Source organism: Brachypodium distachyon, chromosome 4 (assembly GCF_000005505.3).
Source record: "Brachypodium distachyon strain Bd21 chromosome 4, Brachypodium_distachyon_v3.0, whole genome shotgun sequence".
In the NCBI taxonomy this organism is placed as follows: Eukaryota; Viridiplantae; Streptophyta; class Magnoliopsida; order Poales; family Poaceae; genus Brachypodium; species Brachypodium distachyon.
This window is the reverse complement of record NC_016134.3, coordinates 39,463,480-39,485,074: the sequence shown is the minus strand read 5'-3', so window position 1 is coordinate 39,485,074 and position 21,595 is coordinate 39,463,480. Positions and strand designations below refer to the sequence as shown.

At 46.9% G+C, this 21,595-nt stretch overlaps 4 protein-coding genes across 6 annotated transcripts; all 4 read left to right on the top strand.

The window, feature by feature from the left end:
* The first annotated feature begins 5,154 nt into the window (after positions 1–5,154).
* On the top strand, positions 5,155–9,076 carry LOC100827933 (cinnamoyl-CoA reductase 2-like). 3 transcript variants are annotated; one of them, XM_024463068.1, is made up of 7 exons: positions 5,155–5,443; positions 5,634–5,803; positions 6,273–6,458; positions 6,709–6,871; positions 7,629–7,818; positions 7,912–8,122; positions 8,977–9,076. In XM_024463068.1, exons 1-6 carry the CDS (start codon positions 5,329–5,331, stop codon positions 8,099–8,101), a joined length of 1,014 nt encoding a protein of 337 aa, XP_024318836.1. In that variant the 5' UTR covers positions 5,155–5,328; the 3' UTR covers positions 8,102–8,122; positions 8,977–9,076. The 3 variants fall into 3 exon arrangements, with proteins under 3 accessions (XP_024318836.1, XP_024318835.1, XP_024318834.1); XM_024463067.1 differs by lacking the exon at positions 8,977–9,076 and adding an exon at positions 8,189–8,517 and having other exon boundaries at positions 5,156–5,443; XM_024463066.1 differs by lacking the exon at positions 8,977–9,076 and having other exon boundaries at positions 5,156–5,443; positions 7,912–8,517.
* LOC100827425 (cinnamoyl-CoA reductase 2-like) lies at positions 7,985–12,905 on the top strand. The gene is made up of 7 exons (XM_003578290.4): positions 7,985–8,122; positions 8,977–9,104; positions 9,199–9,368; positions 9,823–10,008; positions 10,192–10,357; positions 10,512–10,701; positions 12,507–12,905. The coding sequence occupies exons 2-7, from the start codon at positions 8,990–8,992 to the stop codon at positions 12,697–12,699; spliced, it is 1,020 nt and encodes a 339-aa protein (XP_003578338.1). The 5' UTR covers positions 7,985–8,122; positions 8,977–8,989; the 3' UTR covers positions 12,700–12,905.
* A 296-nt stretch (positions 12,906–13,201) lies between these two features.
* Positions 13,202–17,417, top strand: LOC106865458 (cinnamoyl-CoA reductase 2). Its single transcript, XM_014903318.2, has 6 exons — positions 13,202–13,492; positions 13,606–13,775; positions 13,946–14,131; positions 14,227–14,389; positions 16,758–16,947; positions 17,055–17,417. Exons 1-6 carry the CDS (start codon positions 13,381–13,383, stop codon positions 17,257–17,259), a joined length of 1,026 nt encoding a protein of 341 aa, XP_014758804.1. The 5' UTR covers positions 13,202–13,380; the 3' UTR covers positions 17,260–17,417.
* Positions 17,418–17,559: 142 nt separating this feature from the next.
* On the top strand, positions 17,560–21,252 carry LOC100826110 (cinnamoyl-CoA reductase 1-like). Its single transcript, XM_024463069.1, has 5 exons — positions 17,560–17,864; positions 17,970–18,155; positions 18,892–19,054; positions 20,840–21,029; positions 21,119–21,252. The coding sequence occupies exons 2-4, from the start codon at positions 17,979–17,981 to the stop codon at positions 20,962–20,964; spliced, it is 465 nt and encodes a 154-aa protein (XP_024318837.1). The 5' UTR covers positions 17,560–17,864; positions 17,970–17,978; the 3' UTR covers positions 20,965–21,029; positions 21,119–21,252.
* Positions 21,253–21,595: the final 343 nt, after the last annotated feature.

Below are 21,595 nucleotides of genomic sequence, written 5' to 3'. Positions count from 1 at the left end.
AGAAACAATAAATGAACGTGTTGTCCCTAGATTGGAGGGATGATGCTACTATTAATTGAAGTCATTATCACCTTGCAACTTGCAATTTTTTCCATAACTTCAAACTGGAGTGTATACGTAAATATACTTATATACATAACTAAAATTATATCTATAGCACGCGGGCCCAGACGTCACAAAACTCACAACACGAGCATAGCAGCCACCAGCCTACAATCTCTCCTTGGCAATACTGTCATTCAAGCACGGCAGCATATATAGCAGCCACTGCAGGCACCAATCAGATTGACCTAGATATCGGTTTGATTTTGGATCAAGGGTCTCTTTTTTGACAGTGAAGCCAATTCATACCAAAAAGTCAGAACACGCGAGCAGCAGTCAGCAGATAATTAATCATGCATATGTTTGAATCTTGAATCTCGTTATAACAGTACGTACTCCAGCGCCACAGCAGCCAGCCATAACCAGTCAAAATAAATGACTTTATCTGTAGCCAACGATCTTTCTTCGCTGTTCAGTAAATTCATATTCCACGCTAATTTTTTTTCAGGTTGTCTATTCATAAATTAAACCCCAGTCACATTTCTAGGCATTTGGATAACATGCAGCCATGCGCACATCTGCGCCCCCAACTACGTACCCACATGCACACACTCTGTACATAAGTACTCCATCCGTCTAATCACTCGATTCACATGCGCGTTCGATTTTGTTGCCCAATAAGACGAGACTAATACGACACTGATTGGATCGGTAGCTGCACCCGCTTTCCACGTCACACCTTGCATGCGCTCTGCGTTCGCTGTGGGACTATGAATAGGGGCAACATTAGTATTCAGGGCTAAATAGACCAGTATGCCTCGTATAGATGGACCGGGTTGTTCAAAAATTAGGCGCCCGGTAAAGCGGACTGAGGGAGAACATAACATACGAACTAAAATTGAACCATCATCTTTATTCTTATAAAAGGCAATTGGTGGCGGCGGTCCATCGGCTCTTTTGCTTCTATCGTAAAATCATATGGATGATGTTTTCCATCAAAGCTAGAATAAAATTACTAGGGAGGGCCATTAATATATAAAAGTTTTTTTTAATTCAAAGGCAGTCTAATACACCCTTCATTTCACAGAGGTTGGCATATTTTATTTCGTTAAGACAAGCCTTTGACCAAGAATTACTCTATTGATATGTAAGTTATATGATACGAAACCATGATCATTAGCAAGAACTTTTAAATACGAATACGTTGATATAAATTTCATGTATGAAAAAATACATATCAATAAAGTTTTCATTGGTCAAAACCTTGTCTTAACGAAACAAAATGCGCCAACTTTTGTGAAATGGAGGGAGTATGATTTATCCATAGCAACGCACGCACATTTAGCTAGTTTCTCTACGTTTGCACACATTAGAAGCATATGTTTAGGCTTCGTAGTGTGTAATTTTAGAATTTTAGATAACAGGAAACTTTTAAAGTCTCGGAGAAGTCAGAATTGTCAAAATTGTTTTTCTTTAACCATGGAATCTGCGATGATGAAACTTCGTTGCCCTTTAAAACTGTGTCCGGATGTGACGCATCTAAACGTCAGAAGACAAGTATAGCCGCCGGCAGCCGCCAACCGATGAAACGTCAGAAGACGAGTTTAGCATGGTGGTTTCAGTCACGATCCTCTCTTAATTTGGCACTCGACCTGTGCTCGGTAGTAGGCGTTCCGTCGGATAAACACGGTTTAATTATTATTATTTTGAGAGGGTAGACAGGACCTAATTTGATTACAGTCTCGCGTGATGCATGCTAATTGCGAAATCGTACTACGTCAAGTGTTTGCAAGGGTTGCGACGTACGACTCCATCGTCGAGGCTAGCTGAAGTGTTCATGGCTGCTACAGCTGGCGTACACAATTGATAATTTTACAAAACAAAAAGAAGCAATTGATAAATTATCAATAATATTCCCGCAATAGAAAAAACATATTAACGACACGACGTACACGCGTCGATTAGTACGGCCACCGTAGCAGCACAAGCAGAATGGGCGTGCATCGACCCACAGTTAATTACCATGCTGTAAAACAGGACTTTTGACGGCGCCTGCCTTGCCACGCGCGCGGGGCCGGGGATTGACTTGGACGGACGTACTCTGCCCAGATGTTTGACAAGCAAAAAAAGCTGGATCGGCGTGTGCACGCATCTTGCAACTCAAGATACCGATGTTTGACCAATTGACGTCATGGGCTCAATACCGGGCCATGCTCTCAGCTCTAATCTACTGTAGCTACATGCATGCATTCCTCTCAAAAAAATAAAATGCTATATGCATGCATGCATAGATGCATGTGATCGTTCGTCGTGCGTGTGTCCACCAGCCAGCCTAGTTTCAGTGTTTCTAGCTTCGACTCGTATAAGGTCGTCTCGCTCGCCGCTGACTTATATGATCCAGTATTCATTTCATGTACTGCACCTATACAGCATATATACATGCGCGCGGTTATTGGTATGGCGAGCTAGCCATACGCACGCACGTACGTACGTGTCCTTAATTATCACGGTTCGCCTCGCCGAAATGTAGGACGATCGGCGATCTCGACGTCGATATAGCACACGACGCGTGATTTTAATTAAGATCCTTAGTGTCCGTATAATGCTAAATTGCTAATGTACTTTTCTGAACGGATCACGACAAAGTTCCCATGCTGTAAAACAGGACTTTTGACGGCGCGTGGCTGTTCACATGCGAATGCGGTTTAAACACTGTACGTCCTTACTCCTTAGTAAGGCAGAAAAGAGACGTACTCCGTACTTAATTCTTTCCTTAGTTTCAATTTCACTCGCGACCTCAGTACTGCTATCCATGCATGCAGGACTAATTAATTAATGGTGGTGCATGAACTGAACAAGGATGTGGCCTCGTACTTACGTGGCATGCATGGTGTACCCTCGGACATGGCCGGCCATGTCGATCTGTACGCAGCGTTCCATACCTTCACTACCCTATATAGCACGTCTGCACGTGCATGCATGTGTGGAGACAAAGAACATGGTATAGCTAGGAGACTTTCTATGATGATCAGTACCTGATGCATGCATGCAGCGGCCCGGCTAGCTAGCTAGCTAGCTAGTCTATATACGATGATCAGTCGGGAAGCCGGCCACCAGGCTCAGATCATGCACATCCATGTGCAGTGGCCGCCGCCGGCGTACTAAATGCAACGCGCGCGCGCAGGCGACGGCGGGCGACAGTTGGGGCGACGGCCGTGGGCGGGCGATCGAACATGACACGCAAATTTAATCAGTCTCGCGCACGGTCGCGGACGTGTGTAGGTACTCCACCGGCGCTATCTCGGCCGTCCATCATACCATATGCTGCTGGCACGCAAACAAGTACTCCTCCTAGGCATTTGTTTTTAGCAGCACGTACGTACGTGCACAAAACAGACGAACACGAAAAAGCGGAGGAAGGAGCACGTGTGTACGCGCGCTGCAAGTCAACACTCAACAGCGACATCTGGTGCACGAAAATAATGGTTAATTTCCGCCCATGCTGCTTCCATTCCTAGCTATCCCGATCGCGTGCGATTCTTGATAACAAAGGTACAATTGGTTAACTTTGTGACGGCTGTAAGGGCATCTCCATCTAACATGACCTACACTGTTAAAGCGCATGCGCGGTGTACTAGGCTGATCGAGTAGCGACAACATACTCCTGGCAATCACATGCATCTTTTTCACAACGCGTTCGAGCATCGAAAAACTTGTGCGCGTCACGTACGTTCGAGGGTGACCGGACTAACCAACGACTTCAATTCGCATGCAGGCTCCTACAGCACGTTGGCAACTTAATTTGCTCGTGCCTTGTCCAAGTCAATCCCCGGCCCGCGCGCGTGGCAAGTACGTCCGTCCTGATCGGAGTACCGTGTTAGCCGTGCCGTAATTTGTCCGTGGAGCATGCATCTGAAAACGGTGCAACACGACGACTCTTGTTTCAGAACAAAAACTCAAATCTGCACCACAGGATACGTGGAGAGGAAAAGTGGCAGAGAAACATTGTACAATGTGTCAATGCCCGGTTCTGTTTTTTTTAGAGCAAGGCTTTATTGATTCAAGCGACAAAGTATAAAAGATCGATACACGAACGAACACAAATAACAAAGATACTCAACAAAATTAAAAGCTTCATTGTAGTCCTTCGAAGTATCCATACTTAGCATCTTGATACTTCTCCACGTATTCGTAGACAAAATTGCAAAATATCATGCTTGCATAAGCTGAACTAATCTTAGAGGTTTTGAAAAGCCGCATGAGCCGCCCACCTCAAACGGTGAGAACTTAAGATCATTGAACGTATCATGGCCGGGGTAATACTTTTGCAAGACAAGTTGTAAGACTGTTTTTCCGTCGATGAATCCACAAGGAAAAAGACCAGCAACCCGAAAAGACGTGTCGTGAGAACTACTGACTCCATGACATAGGTTGCAACGCGTGACCAGGACGATGAAGGAGGCAGGACACCAATCTTCTAGACAACGGCGTCTCCATCGCCAAGACGCTACCGAGAAGCACACAATAACCTAACAAAAAAGTGTAGCAAAACCTGATGTCAGATGTTGATCCGTGGTTTCCCTCATCTCTTAAGGCTAGATCGTCCGTGAGACATGAGGGAACCGCTGCAGATTGAAATTTCTTCGAAAACGACAGCAGACAGGGTTTCTCTCAGCAAGATTGGAAGGTTCTGCTTGAACAAGCTTCCCGCTTTGTTTCCACCAGCAGGCTTTTTCTGAGAACTGGCAGAGAAATATTGGGTCGTGGGTTCTACTGGGCTGAAAACACCAAGCGGCGCGTAGTTCACCACACTTCACACTCCACGGCCACCCCCAAGTCCCCAACCAAGCCTGCAACAGTCACCTCCCTCTCGACGCGCCGCCGCACCTCATGTCCTCATGCCCACACGCAGCCACGGATGCCCGATCAGTGGTGGCGCTGCCACAAATTTCCGATAGCCGGAGATGGCGTTCATAGCCCCGAGAAACCCGCAGGCCCGGCGTGGGAAATTGGTGGTTGCGAGTGCGAGGTGCGTGTCTGCTCCACCGCTCCACGTGTTTTTATTCCTTTCTGCACTGGCCCAGATGAATGAAAAAAATCCCTTTGGTTGTATGTGGATTTTCTTTAGCCAGTTTGTGCCTTGGATGCTACTTCCAATTTTAGATTACTTAATCCATTATCTGCACATCTCGGCAATCTCACTGCGCGGTACACAAAGCGGTAGGCCGTGGTGGAACTTGTGGCAGAGGGCCTACAGGAGGAGAAGGAGGAGGAGGAGGAGGGGAGATGGCACCGCCGCAGCGCGTCTGCGTGACCGGCGGCGGCGGGTTCATAGCCTCGTGGCTCGTCAAGCTGCTGCTGTCCCGCGGTTACGCCGTCCACGCCACCGTCCGCGACCCATGTACGGAGGCACCTGATTCGGAGTTCCGTATCCAGATGTGATTTGCTTTGCAATCGTACCTGAAATCGATCTCATTAGGTGGACCGCACGAATCGCTGAGCTGTGCAAGAAAACGAAGTGCTTCTTCCGCGGATAAGTTGTTAAGATGTGTACTGTATAGTGTTCTAATTATGTGTGAATGCTCCTTTAGGTGATTCCAAGAATGCCCACCTCAAGCAGCTGGACAAGGCCCCAGAGAATCTGCACCTGTTCAAGGCCGACGTGCTCGACTGCGAGACGCTAGCACGTGCGATTGAGGGGTGTGAGGGGGTCTTTCATCTCGCCACACCAGTGCCTGAAGATAGGATTATTGATCCTCAGGCAAGTGTTTTCCCAATTAATGCTTCATTGTCTCGGCTCATCTGATACTGTAGCTGCATAATTTGGTATTACAATACTAATCTTATATGGATAGTGAACCAGGATTGTGAATTATCCTATCGGCACATGTTGCTCTAAAGTTGCTTGTCACTTAATGCTCTTTTAATCCCCTATAATTTGGTTAATGTTTTTATTTATGCTCTAGTTTTAGTGTAATGGCTTCAATTGACAACTTCCTCTGCTTGCAAAACTAGGCGCATTGCAATGCATATTTGCAGTACTATCTCCTGGAGGAAACTTGCACAACCTGCATTGGGCAGTAACAAGTGCAATGCAAAGTAGATTTTTTAGATTACCTAAGTGTTAGAAATGCTAGCTGTCAGGATGCATTTCTTATTGGCATTGCAAATCTTGAGCAGTACAGAAACACTAGTGATTTACTCACCACATTCTAAATGCAACCATGCAGGCTGAGGTAATGGCTCCTGCAGTGAAAGGCACTTCAAATGTGCTAAAGGTTTGCTTGGCTGCGAAGGTTCAGAAAGTTATTGTCTTGTCCTCCACTGCTGCTGTTGATTTTAATCCGAATTGGCCTCAAGATAGACTCAAAGATGAGAGTTGCTGGTCAGATATTGAGTTCTGCAAAGAGAACGAGGTTAGAACTGCAATTTAGCGCAACAAATTTCCAAAATTTCCAGAGCACTAAATATACATCAAATTATGAAAGTACACAGGCGGCGCGGGGACATAACTATCTTTTTATACACTTTGTCTGGTTCCTTGTTGTGATATCTCTTTTAAAAAGGGATGTCGTGGTGCATATCCTTTAACAAAAGAAAGTCTTCTTAGTGATAGTTTCCACGATTGAGGATTAAATTGAGACCTTTACTGCTCTGTGCTTACAGGACTGGTATTCTGTTGCCAAGATTGTGGCTGAACATGCATCCTTCGAATATGCACAGAAAAATGGATTGAATGTTGTTACACTTTGCCCCACTTTGGTTTTTGGCCCATTTTTGCAGCCTACGGTGAATACCAGCAGCAAATTTTTAATCTATGTGATAAAAGGTACAGTAATACAGTCTGCCTCTATTTGTTCTCTTCTATAACAGGAATTTTCACTTCACACAGATATCATGTTTGACCGAGCAAGTTGGTTTGCACCCTGACAAGTAACTACTAGTCAAAGTTGTGTTTTAATCCAACCCTATCTGTCATTTGGGGAATGCATTCTTGTCCCAAGATTTCTAAATGGGATCAGATATAAATAAATGGGATCATAAATAGTTCCTGCTCTTAGATATAGACGGGGTTACATTGATATTTCCTGTTAGATATGGATCTGCTTCAGTTTCGATTGGTGGAGAAGTTAAAATAATTTGATACCGATCATTATCTGGAATATGTTGTTTGCAGATGATAGCTAGTTTCCTTTCCTGTCTCATTTTTGTCCTTTATATTCTTTTTCAAAGATAGCTCTACAGCTGTGAGATGGGAACATTCATCCATAAGGCATAGGCTGCTCCTTTACTATCTAGCATGCGATCCAACAGTTGATGACTCACTTATTGTTCATACTGTGCACACACGAATATGAATGACAATGGACAGAATCACACATACCAAATTCTGTGCTAGAATCATTAGGTCTTGGAAGCAACACATTCACTCTTTTACCAAAGCTTTTGAAAACTGAGTAGTCCTGAAACAAATGACTGCTCTGCTGTGTTCTTCCTGCTGTTGCACACTACGACATGTTACTGCTGGGTACAGTTTTTTTGCCTGACTGTACTACAACTCCAATAATCGTGACATTGGCTTACAGGAGGTCCTGACATCATGAGCAACAAACTGTGGCACATGGTAGACGTGCGTGATGTGGCTAACGCCTTGCTTCTGGTGTATGAGAAGGCGGAATCATCTGGGAGATACATTTGCGCGCCGAATAGCATCTGCACGAAGGATTTGGTGGACTTGCTGAAGAAGATGTACCCAGGGTACAACTATGTGAATAAGTAGGTTTCTTAATCTCTGCTGTCCTGGAAGTTCGATTGCGTATTGGTCCTCTAGGCTTTACATGATTTAAAGACATCCTTCTGCTTTTGCAGCATCATTGACGTGGATCGTAAAGCACCGATAACATCCCAGAAGCTGAGGGATCTGGGTTGGGAACCACGGGAGCTGGAGGAGACACTCTCAGATAGTGTTGAATGCTATGAGAAGGCAGGTGTTCTGCAGGATTCAGCTGGGTATCCCTGCCGGCTTCCCCATCTCTTCCGTCTGGCTGGTGATCAGTGAGTCAACTGCCACGAGACGCTTGTAAGTCGTGTAATATCACCTTTCAGTCTCGCAAAATCGCAATAATAACAAGGCACCATGCCCCAGCTCCTCAGCTCTTCCGTTCCAGCCATGGAGAACAGAAGCGGCAGCTTTGCATTGTACAAGCTCGGGCGAGCGGCATGGCCGCGATCATTAGCGGTTCTGTGGGCAAAGGCATGAAAAGCTGGGCTGCGTGCTTTGGGGTCTGAATGATGTCCGGTAGTTAGCTTTCTAATCCTGGCCTCCAATCCAATTCTCCAAAGTCTGTCTGGAACCGAGGTTTGTAATACTGTTTGGTTTCATTTTTCAATTAGAAATGGAGCCGGAGAGGTCTCTCCTCCCTGACCATCTAAAACAAAAGTCTTATAATCTTTTCATTTTTCTGTTTGTCATGAGCCCTTCAGTCTATATCTTTTCTGCCTCCTTCCGCAATAAATAGCACGCTGAGGCTGTTCCATTAGAATAAACTGTGCATCTGGTGCTCATTTTCGTCAAAAGGGCGGATTCCATAAGCTTACTGGCATCTCCAGGCGTCATCAGTCATCAGTCAGCTCGCCGTTGCAAGTTGTCTCTGAAATTGAACAGCCATAGCATTCCGGCATCGCGCTTCGGCCAGTCCTGTGATTGAAAGCATTATAAATCAACCAGTCTTTACCTAGGATGGTCAATCCCTGCATGTTGCAGTCCGCTTGGTACCACTCCTAATAATTGCGATTAGTTTATCTATATCAGCTTAGTTTAATTTTAGTTTAGCGTGGCGATCTCGATCCCGATTATAGTTAATCAACGAGGACGTACTGTCTGTCACGGACGTCTCAGTTAGCTCTCCTCGTCTCCCTTCTCTGAACTCTCAGCTCCTGAGCTCCCATGGCGTCGCCGCGGCGCGCGTGCGTCACCGGAGGCGGCAGCTACGTCGCGTCGTGGCTCGTCAAGCTGCTCCTCTCCCGCGGCTATGCCGTGCACGCCACCGTTCGCGACCCATGTATGTACGCTCGGCAGCAAGCTCACTTTTATGCTTTCTTTCTGCTTGCTTCCGCATCTTTGTTTCATCTTCGTCTTCTCCTTTCTCCATCCAGGTGACCCAAAGAACGCGTGCCTGGAGCAGCTGGACGGGGCCTCGGAGAACCTGCGGCTGTTCAAGGCGGACATGCTCGACTACGGCTCCGTGGTGGCCGCGTTCGCCGGCTGCCAGGGCGTCTTCCATGTCGCCTCGCCGGTGCCGGAAGGCAAGATGGTTGACCCCGAGGCAAGTTGATATTCCCTTGAGCCCTGATATATATATAGCTTATCCTTTGTATTGCAAATGTAGCTCTCTTTTTTTATTAGAGTGATGTAAGTGAGATCTAGTTCTACCTTCCACATAGTAATGAGAGTGCAAATGCTAGTTGTAACGTCTAAATAACCAAGTCCTAACTCAAGCAAATCTGTAAAAAAATCTAGGAAAAGAATTTCTGGGATGGATGCAGTGCGCGAGGGGAGGAATATTTTTTTAGATGATCTCGTAGCTGGATTATGAGTGCTAAACTGCCACTACTCGCAGATATCAAGATGCATTTCTTATCAGAACTGGATATTTTCCTCATAGAAAAAATATACTGTTTTTTCTTTTCTTATTTGAGTACTTTGCGGTGTATTTTTCGCGAAAAAGATGACCGGTTCTGCTGTTACTGACCCCGTGCTGCACGCATTTGTACGTGCAGAAAGAGATGATGGATCCTACTGTCAAGGGAACCAAGAATGTACTCGAGGCTTGCACAGCTACGGAAGTTCAGAAACTGGTTCTGGTCTCGTCCGCGGCTTCTGTTTGCTTCAACCCAGATTGGCCCCAAGATAAGCTCAAAGACGAGAGCTGCTGGACAGACAAAGAGCTCTGCAAGGAAAATGAGGTGAGCACTCTGTAATGCTGGTTAAAACATGCACCAATTTGCAAACAGATTCAGATCTACCATGAAAATGTTAAACTAGTAACACCTTCAGCTTTAGCGAATTCTCGTCAGGGAAATATAATTGCTGAAGTCGAGGATGAACTTAACGACGTCTACATATATGTTACCTGTTTGTGTTTGCAGAACTGGTATTCTCTTGCCAAGACAGAATCTGAAGAGATCGCCCTCGAACACGGGGAGAAGACAGGATTGCGCGTCGTCACATTTTGCCCTGGTCTGATTTTTGGCCCTCTGTTGCAGCATGTGGTGCTCAACACTAGCAGCAAGGTCCTCCTCTACATCATCAAAGGTTTCACTCCTGGCTCTCCTGAGTGCAATGCATGCCATATGTTTCTACAGAATTTCTACAGTATCTATCTTTCTGGGTACTGATCACCTGCAGGATATAAGCATGTGATCTGCTTGTTTATCGCGCTGTAATCCCGTTTTGTTGTGTGATGCAGGGGGTCCTGACACGATGAACAACAAGTTATGGCCCCTAGTAGACGTCCGCGACGTTGCCGACGCGTTACTCCTGTTGTACGAGAAGTCGGGGTCACCTGAGAGATACATATGCTCACTAGACCAAGTCGACGTGAAGGATCTGCTGGAGATTATGAAGAGGATGTACCCTAACTACAGCTATGCAGACAAGTAAGTGTCATCCTCTTAACGACATGCCATAAGGTTGTGCTTAGCGCTCTCCCCACTTTCGCCATGACTGCACTCAAGCTTCCCAAGTCCTTCCTCTCCTCCTTCAACAAAATCAGACGTCGCTTTCTCTGGGGCATCGGCGACAATGATGAGGCCGGCGGCAAGTGCAAGATTAGTTGGACCAAGGTCTGTTCTCCGCCAGAGCATGGTGGGCTCGGCCTGGCAAACCTTGATGCCTTCGGGCGTGCGCTGCGGGTTCGTTGGCTCTTGTTTGAATGGCACGCGCCCGACAGACCCTGGGTCGGCACGCCCACCCCTTGCGATGACATCGACCGCGACCTCTTTGCGGCAGCCACCCGCGTTACCGTCGGCGACGGCAGAACGGCGAGCTACTGGAGCTCTAGCTGGCTCGACGGCCGTGCGCCTCGTGCCGTCTTCCCTCTGCTGCTTGCCCACTCCCGTCGCAAGAATCGCACGGTTGCCGACGCCATTACCGAGCATCGCTGGACCCGCGACGTGTGCCATAACCTCTCCCAGCCGCTCCTTCATGAGTTCATCCACGCCTGGCGCGTGACGGCTACTATCCTCCTGCGCCCGGGGATCCCCGACTCCATCATCTGGACGATGACCTCCGACGGCTCCTACTCGACCCGGTCTGCCTACATGCTTCACTTCTTAGGCCGGCTGTCCTCTCCCATGCCGAAGGCCGTCTGGCGCGTTTGGGCCCCGCCGAACTCCAAGTTCTTTGCCTGGCTCATGCTTCAAGATCGTCTGTGGTGCGCCGACAGGCTGCAACGCCGAGGATGGCCCAATTGCTACTTCTGCCCCTTGTGCCGTCGCAACCTTGAGACCTCCCTGCATCTCTTCATCGAGTGCCCCTTCTCCAGCCAGCTCTGGTGCTCCGTGGCTCTCTGGAACAACTGCGGCAGCATCGCCGTGGCCATCCGCGAGGCGGCCTCCATCAATTCCTTCCGCGAGCACCTTATGGAGGTGTGTCCCCCCGAGCACATGAAGGGAATCTGCTCCCTGTTCATCCTAGTTTGCCACTCCGTTTGGCGTGAGCGAAACTCCTGGATTTTCCAAGACAAGGCTCTTTCAATCGGCCAGCTCTCCTGCTTCATCAAAGACGAAGCCCAAGCATGGGCGTTTGCTGGAGCGAAAGCTCTCAGAAAGCTTCTGTGGGAGCCCCCTTGATCTCTCTTAGTTTCCAACCCCCCTTTCTTTCTCTTATTTCTTCTCTTTTTTCTCCTTTCTGCCTAGTGCAGTCTCTTGTAAATCTTTCTACCTGCTAATATATGGAAAGCCAGCAGTTGCTGGACCTTTCAAAAAAATAAAAATAAATAAGGTTGTGCTTATGATTTCGGATTTGCTGTTTGTATGGCCACGGAGCGACAGAGATACTGTTATTTGTAAGTCGACAAAGTCGTACGTTATGAGATTTAGAGTTGCATGTTTTTTTACAACTACTATTGACACGATTATAGAAATGTACAGCACTAGAACTACCTGATTTTAGCTGGATTTTTTTTTCCAAACGACCTTATGGCCGGATCTATTCCATTATCAAGGATAACGGAACAAGGTTCACCCCACACGTAGTTCAGCACACACTTGCCGCAAATGCTAACAAGAAGGCACGCGAAGTTCTGAAGTAAAGCGAACAAACTCAAAGTAAGAGCCTGATTTTAGTTGGATAAAAGATCAACTTTTCCGGGCCGTTGATTTTCAGTGGGGTTGGCTTTGAAATTGGCAATTCTCTGTTGATTTTGTCGGAGGGTTTGAACCACCTTTTGTTGTCTTATCAGGATGGCTGACGTGGATTATAGAGGTGCATTGAATTCGGATAAGCTGAAGAAACTGGGGTGGAAACCAAGGAAGCTGGAGGAGATGCTCGCAGATAGCGTCGAGTCGTATGAAAAAGCGGGCCTTCTTCGGGTTTCAGAAGACGAACCTTGCCGGCTTCCCTTCTTCTACCGTTTGCCACCGTTGGTGGATTGAACGAACCTGCAGAGATACGGCGGCGCCATTGTTATTTCCCCCATTTCGCTTGCAAAATAAAGAGCAAATTCTATTTCGAACTATATACCTGAGACGTTGTCACGACATTTTGAACCGGATATTTTTTGGGCACTTTGAACCGGATTTTGATTCAAAGTGTCACACAGTTTCTGATTCAAAGCGAATTTACTCCCAGGTCAAATTCAGATGCAGATGCACTTTTTTTGCCTTCACATAATGGAAGGTGTTTAGATGTGTTGCTTCAACGTCTCTGTCGCTGAATCGCATTTTACATTTTTACTACTCGCTTGCTTTGTCCCTAGCTTGTTTGCTTGCTCGGGAGGATTCTTGTCTATTCCAGCTCCTAGTACTTTCCATGTCGTCTGTCGATATGCGCCGTGCCGCCGTGGAGTGTACCGGCTGGCGGCAAGAAAATGCCAAAGCGACAAAGCTGTGGCTAGGGTCCAGGGGTGCCGATCCCAGCGGCGCGCCGCCAGCCGCAAGCGCTGCACGCGAAAGAACGTCCTTATTTCTTTTTTCTTTCGAAAAGGGGATATCCCCGGCCTCTGCATCCAAAGAACGTCCTTATTGGCAGAGATATAGCGTAGAATCGAGTGGCAGGGACGACCGAGCTTGGCCGACGGCGCAGCAGCTAGGGAGCCAGCGGCGTAGGCGACGAGGATGCCGCCGCCGCGGGTGTGCGTGACCGGAGGCGGCGGGTACATCGCGTCGTGGCTCGTCAAGCTGCTCCTCTCCCGGGGCTACGCCGTCCACGCCACGCTCCGCCACCCATGTACGTATACGCGTGAACGCGTCGCAACTCATCTCATCTAGCTGCCCTGCTTGGCCTGCTTCGCCGGTCAATGTCGGGCTGCTGTGATGTGGCTGATGTCTTGTTTGTTTCAGGCGATCCGAAGAACGCGCATCTGATGCGGCTGGACGGGGCGGCGGCGAACCTGCGGCTGTTCAAGGCCGACGTGCTCGACCACGCCGCGCTGGCCGCCGCCGTCGCCGGGTGCGAGGGCGTCTTCCATGTCGCCTCCCCCGTGCCCGCAGACAAAATCGTCAATCCTGAGGCAAGTGTTTGTTATCTATTCTGTTGCTCACCTATTGCATTGGTATGTGTTCGAAGTTTAATTTGGAATTGGAAAATCTCGTTGATGTCTTGCATGCTTACTATTTGGACAGCAAAAATCCTTATGCATGCTTTATCATCACTAATCCTATGCCAAATATGACGATGCAGACACAAGTAATGGCCCCCGCCGTGGAAGGCACCTTGAATGTTCTTCGGGTCTGCTCATCTATGAAGGTTCAGAAAGTTGTGGTGGTGTCATCCACTGCTGCTGTCCATTTTAACCCCAACTGGCCTCAGGGTAGACCCAAAGACGAGAGTTGCTGGTCAGACTGGAAAATATGCATGGAGAATGAGGTTAGTAATGTTGGAACCGTGAGTTGCTAGAACAATGAAAATCAGCCGCCATTTACTTGCTGAAGCTAAGCATATAATTTAATTTCTGCTGGCAGCTCTGGTATTCCGTTTCTAAGACTGTTGCTGAAGAGACAGCCTTGGAATATGCAGAGAAAAATGGGCTGCATGTTGTTACAGTATGTCCTTGTATTGTTTTTGGCCCACAACTGCAACCTATTGTCAATGCAAGCAGCGAACTCCTCATCTATGTTATAAAAGGTTCCTTCATTATACATGTTCTTTCATTAATTCTTGTCTATTTCGAGGATTATCAGTTTTCTCACGATTCTTTTCATGTCGATGTCTGGGAAAATTTAATAGCCACTTACCAACTTAATTTCCTTTCAAGTTCTTTTGCATGAATTTCGCATAGAGATAAGTTCACATTACCCCCACCCCGAAACTAACCCTCTAACACCAAGTTGGTTAAAACCAGTGGCAGCCCCAGGAACGAACAAAAGAGGGGGCTAAACTTATGGTACACTCAAAATTTTGCTAGATGATAATAAAATTGTACGCTAAGGAGTACGAAGTAAAAGTACTTAATCAACGTACCAAATACTTCAACGTCTCTACAACCATAAAAGATAATCTAAGGACATGAAAATGCATTCCTTTTAGATAAATACCAATTAGGGAAGCAGTGGATTGATCCGGCACTCCTAGCTTCATCTCTAATTTCAGGATCAAAATCTTCAATTGGCTTTCGAAGCCCCGGATCATCCCAATATCATAATCTAGTTGGACCTCAACAAACAACAACCACCGATGACGGATCTTGAGTCAATCAAAAGTTCTTCTTTTTTAAAAAAAATCTAGCCATCAAAAGTTCTAATGCAAGAAGAAACACAAACCTGTAGCGCTAGCTGCCGTGCCGTTCGCTCGTGCTACGGCTTGGACAGTTGACTTGAGTTTCAGACTGCCACCGGGTGCAGATCGCGCTGGGTGGCAGGCCAGTTGGCTAGGGATCGATTTTGGGAGACTAGGGTTGGGGGACTTGGGGGTTGGGGCGGCTTTGATTTCTTTTACAGTACTATACCTGGAAATTTGGGAATTGCCTAGGGCAGACGAAGAGTCGTGCTAGTTGATCGATCAGGCGCATCGAGCGACACCTGGGCTGTCGTGTGCGGTGTGGACATGTTGGGCTGAATGGGGTGCTTTGCTGGGCCGATAGAGGGGCTAACCAATTACATGGGCTAAAAAAGTCATATATCCTATATCCACTATATGGACTGCACCCGTGCTACAGCCCGGGTAGCATGGGCCGTAGGCCCGCCCCTGTTAAAACCCGTACTAAACTATGAAACAACTTAGATTACACCACTAATCCCTTTTTGACTGATCTAACTCTGGTTTTGACTCTAGGTTAGGACTTTGTGCTGCCACATCACTCCACGCCATCCGATCCCACCTCATCTCACCCGATCTGTTTTTGACCCAAATTTTTTAGGTTCTAACTTAATAACTTGTTTATTCTCAAACCGTTTCTCCAAATGAGCTGAAAATTTCCCAGAATATTAAGGATACCATTTTTTGTTTTCTGTAAATTTTCTTGGGCACTTTCAAATTTCAGTCCAAAATTTGAAATGCAAACTTTATAGTCTGTTTATTCTCAGACCATTTGTCAAACTGAGCTGAAAATTTCCCACAATAGTAAGGATACCATTTTTAGTTTGTTGTATTTAAAAAAACTTGGCCGCTTTCAAATCTCGGTCCAAAATTTGAAATTCAAACTGAATAAGCTGTTTATTCTCAAACCATTTGTCCATATGAGCCAAAAATTTCCCAGAATAGCAAGGATACCATTTATGGTAATGCCTCCAATTTTTGGTTTGCTGTATTTCAAAAAATTCGGTCGCTTTCAAATCTCGGTCCGAAATTTGAAATTCAAACTGATTAAGCTGTTTATTCTCGAACCATTTGTCCATGTGAGCCGAAAATTTCCTAGAATAGCTAGGATACCCTTTATGGTAATGCCTCCAATTTTTGGTTTGCTGTATTTCAAAAAATTCGGTCGCTTTCAAATCTCGGTCCGAAATTTGAAATTCAAACTGATTAAGCTGTTTATTCTCAAACCATTTGTCCATGTGAGCCGAAAATTTCACAGAATAGCAAGGATACCATTTATGGTAATGCCTCCAATTTTTTCAGGGCACTTTTTAATTTCGGTACAAAATGTGAACAACATTTTCATGACTCATCATATCGAGATGAGGCTAGCGTGGCGCCCCAAAACCCCGAGTGAAAACCAGAGTTAGATCAGTCAAAACTGAATTAGGAGTGTGATCTAACATGTTTCCATTGTTCAGGAGGTAATGTGGACTCATCTCAATCGCATAACACATCTAGGACGCTTAAGGCTCTTCAATGGAATCAGACTAATGTTATGTCAATTTACTTGCTTCAGCCTCCCTTTGGCAGGAAGTTTGTTTGAAAGTGTTGATTTTTGTTTGGAACGTGTGCTACGATTCACGAGTTCAAACACACAATTTAAGCTTTGGAGGAATAGCAATGTCTTGTATAGCTTCTTTCGTTTCTGTACTACTGCTGTACCATATCATCCTCTCAACAGAATTTTGGTCCACAGGAGGTCCTAATGCTATTAACGATATGCTGTGGCACATAGTCGATGTCCGTGACGTGGCCGATGCTTTGCTTCTGGTATACGAGAAACCAGAATCGTCCGGAAGATACATCTGCGCACCGAACTACATGAGGGCAAAGGCTGTGCTGGAGTTGCTCAAAAAGACGTACCCTGGCTACAATTATGTCAAGTGGTGGGACGTCTCTTATCTAGCATGGCTTGCCTTGTGCCTATTTATATGTTGATTTTTTTTAGGCCTATTTACACGTTGATTGTTGAACAACGTTTTCTCTTTTGCAGCAAGGCTGGTGCGGACCATGACACTAGGATCACGCCGATGTCGTCGGAGAAGTTGAGGAATCTGGGCTGGAAACCCAGAGAAGTGGAGGAGACGCTCCTGGATAGCGTCGAATACTGCCGAGAGACAGGGATTCTGCAGGACGTCGAGGGACGGTCTTACCGCCTTCCTGATGTCTTCCGCCTTTTTCATGCCGCAGAGGAATGAATCGATCACGGCAGTTTCACTTAACTTATTCTCCCTTGGCCATTGTGTGTGTGTGGAATTGCTGAAGTATGTATCTGTCGCCGGACCCGTGTTCGTATGGATTGCGTGCGGTAACTCCTGTAGCTGTACAAATATGTTTCGCCTTCTATTTCTTCTCTCGACCAATTGCCCACTTGTATGAGAGAGACGAGGAGTGGTGAGGGCCGCCGTTCGGTGAGGTCTCGGAGGGTTCGGCGTCGTCGGCGGATGTATCGGCGTGGTGACCCTGCCCCTGATCCATCCTATCTAGCCTGCTGGTTAATTTCAAGGCGAGCTTGTCACTTGTTTGCTTGTTCGGGCATCGGGAGGGGGTCCTTGTTTATTCCCGCTCCTAACATTTCCTATGTCGATATGCGCCGTGGAGCGGACAGGGAAGCCGACAAGTGGTCGAGGAAAGCGTCAAGCCGGCAGCTGTGGCGGAGATATAGAGGAGAATCGAGAAGCAGAAACGATCTAGCTTGGCCGACGTGCTCGACCACGCCGCACTGGCCGCCGTCGTCGCCGGGTCCGAGGGCGTCTTCCATGTCGCCTCCCCTGTGCCGGCAGACAAGATCGTCGACCCTGAGGCTAGTATATATATATATTCTCTTCACTCCAAGTTTAAATTCGAAGATCCCAATGATGTGTCGCTTACTATATGGGAACAATAAAGGTTCTTCAATCCTATGCAGACGGAAGTAATGATCCCCGCCGTGAAGGGCACCTTGAATACTCTTCAGGTTTGCTCATCTATGAAGGTTCAGAAAGTTGTGGTGGTGTCATCCACTTCTGCTGTTCAGTTTAACCCCAACTGGCCTCACGGTAAACCCAAAGACGAGAGTTGCTGGTCAGACCGGAAAATATGCATGGACAATGAGGTTAGTGATGTTGGAACTATGAGTTTCTAGAACAATGAAAATCAGTCCCAATTTACTTGCTAAGCATATAATAATTTAGCAGACATATTAGTTTCATCATCATTAGTCAGTAATTACTATTGCCGTTGTTCCTAAATACTTTAGTCGACATATCAGTTTCATCATCATAAGTCAAATCTTTTCAATTTCTATAAGATTTATTATAAATAAATGTACTCTGTATAATAAACAAATATACTACTCCGTATGAAGAAGTATATCAAGCAGGATTTAATAAAACTATTATCAAATCATAGATGTTGTTAGATTTTCCTATAAATTTGACCAAACTTTAATTTTTTTTGACTTTAGGACGAAATTAGAACATTTAGGTACGAACAGAGTAATAAATTATAAATAGTTGCAGCATGTCATGATTAAGTTCAATCCCTTGCAAGTTTTATGGGCAGCTCTGACATATAAGTCGATACACTAAGAGCATGTACAATACAAGGTGCTAAGACAGATGCTTACGAAAATAAACCAAGCATTTTTTTAAGCACTAGTGCTTATTTGTATAGAGAAGGTGCCAAGTTAGGCATCTATTTAGTCTAAATAAGCATCAGTGCTTAACAAAAACCGGTTAATTTTTCTAAGCACCCACCCAGACATCTTGCATTGTACATGCTCTAAGCAACCATAAGCGGTTGCAGCACGTGAGGACTAAGTTCAACCCATTTGCAATTTTTGCTGGCAGCTCTGGTATTTTGTTGCTAAGACGGTTGCTGAAGAGACAGCTTTGGAATATGCAGAGAATAATGGGCTACATGTTGTTACAGTATGTCCTTGTATTGTTTTTGGCCCGCAACTGCAACCTACTGTCAATACAAGCAGCGAACTCCTTATCTATGTTATAAAAGGTTTCCTCATTATTCTTGTTCTTTCATTTATTATTATTGTCTACTTGGAGAATTATCAGTTTTCTCATTATTCTTTTCATGTGGATGCTTGGGAAAATTTAAGAAGCACTTACCAACTTAATTTCCTTTCAAGCTCTTTTGCATGATGAGTTGCAGAACCCATCTACGTTGCTGAAGGCTCTTGAATGGAATTAGACTAATCTTACGTCAATTTACTTGCTTCCCTTTGGTAGGAAGTTCGTTTGAAAGTGTTGATTATTATTTGCATTGTGTGCTATATTTTCGATTTGCGAGTTTTTTTTTACGGAACCTCGTCAAGAGAACAGTGTGCTCCTTCATTTCATTAAGAAGAATAGAATGACTCCGTTTATAAGGAAAACCGAGCCGAAAACCGTACAACGCACAGCTTATTCAAGTAAAGCCCTACAGAAACCCTGACTACGAGCATTACAAAGCAAAACCGACAAACAAGTCACAACCGCAAAAGTGAACCGGCACTCGCTCCAACGACACCGGACAGGGAACGACTCCTAACGCTAGAAGAAGGTAGTAGAGCCGGGCTTCTCCGGCGACCGGAGCGAAGAAGAGGTCACCTCGACAGGTACAACTCACGTATCGGCGAGCCCGTGCAACCCGAAGCCGCACTCTCTGGTGAAGCCCATCCACAACTCACCGCGTCACATTCACCGCCGTCAGACGAGGGCTCCAAAGACAACGCCTCCAAGGAGAAAACAACGTCCTAAACCGTCGCCGTTGCCCGGTCCAGTAAACTGGATCTGAGCTTTCGCTCGGAGACACCTCGAATGCTAAGGGTGGGTTACTGTGGGATGCGCGACGACGCCTTCAAGAAGGAAAATGACGTCGGGGGACGCCGTCGTCGCCGGCACCGACATCGTCGACGCAAGGATTTCACCTGCAGCCACCAACAATCCACCACCGACGAGAGAAAAAACGCATGAACCCAAGCAGAAAGCCTCACCAGAGCCTCCTCCACCACCGCTCCATGGCAACAACAGAGCTCGCCGCACACCACAGAGCCCAACGCCCACCCGGCCGGAACGCCTCAACAGTAGCCATGCATCTGACGCCCACACGACGCCCTGCAAATCCGTGACCCCAACCACCTTGCCGGCCAACCCAGCCACCTCGCTGCCCCCCACTACTCCACAACAGCCCGTGCCTCCGCTGCCCTCGGAGGCAGCCCGCGCCACGCCGGCTCTCGCCATGGCAGCCCTCGCGGCCTCGTCGCCATGGAAGCCCACGCCTCTCCCTTCCATGCCCCCCCGGCTGCCCCTAGCAGATCGGGGGTGCGAGACCCCAGATCCGCGCGGAGCAAGCCGCCGGCCAGCCCAGGAGCCTTGCCCCGACGACACCCATGGAGAGCTCGCCGCGGACGCCCATGGAGCCTGGAAGGAGCACGCCGCGAACGGCTAGCCCGGAAGCCGCGCCCCGACCACAGAAACGAGGCCCCGCCGCCGCCGTCCGCCGTTGGGGGCTTTGCCCGTCGGCCTCCTCCGGCGGCGGCGAGGAGGAGGAAGGGGAGGAGGGGACTTGGTGGCGGTGCGGGGTGGGAATCGCCACCCGTGTCGCCCAGGGAGCGATGCGGGGGCTAGGGTTAGAAGGTGTTCTAACCGATTTGCGAGTTCAAACACACAATCTAAGCTTTCGGGGAATAGCAATGTCATGTATAGCTTCTTTTGTTGTGCACTACTATATCATGATCCTCTCAACCACATTTTAGAGAAGTAGTTGCTTCTTATTGACTGATGGGAACTCTGACAACAGGGGGTCCTAATGCAATTAGCGATATGTCGTGGCACATAGTCGATGTCCATGATGTCGCCGATGCCCTGCTTCTGGTATACGAGAAACCAGAATTGTCCGGGAGGTACATCTGCGCACCAAACTAAATTAGCACAAAGGTTGTACTGGAGTTGCTAAAAAAGACATACCCTGACTACAATTATGTCATGTGGTGGGACTTCCCTCTTATGTAGCATGCCTTCATTGCCTTGTACTTATTTACAATTTACATGTTGAACAACGTTTTTTGGCCTTTTGTAGCAAGGTTGGCGCGGACCATGACACTAGGATCACGCCGATTTCATCGAAGAAATTGAGAAATCTGGGATGGAAACCAAGGAAATTGGAGGAGACGCTCTTGGATAGCGTCGAATACTGCTGAGAGACGGGGATTCTGCAGGATGTCGAGGGACGGGCTTACCGCCTTCCTAATGTCTTCCTCTTTTTTCATGCCATCGAGGAATGAATTGGTAACAGAAGTTTCAATGCTTCACACTTCGCCATTGTGTTTGGAATTGCTGAAATACAGTACAATATTGTGTTTTTGTCGCCAAATCCGTAGGGATTTGGGTGCAATAACTACCGTCCTTGTTTTCTTTTGTTGAAGTATAAGTGAATTGTCCTCCTTTTCTCCATCAACTCTAGACCTCTTGGTTCTGATACGGCCATTGTGTGTTGGCTCACCAAATGATGGGGGAAAGGAAAGGAGGACAAGTACCTCGCAAAAAAAGGAAAGGA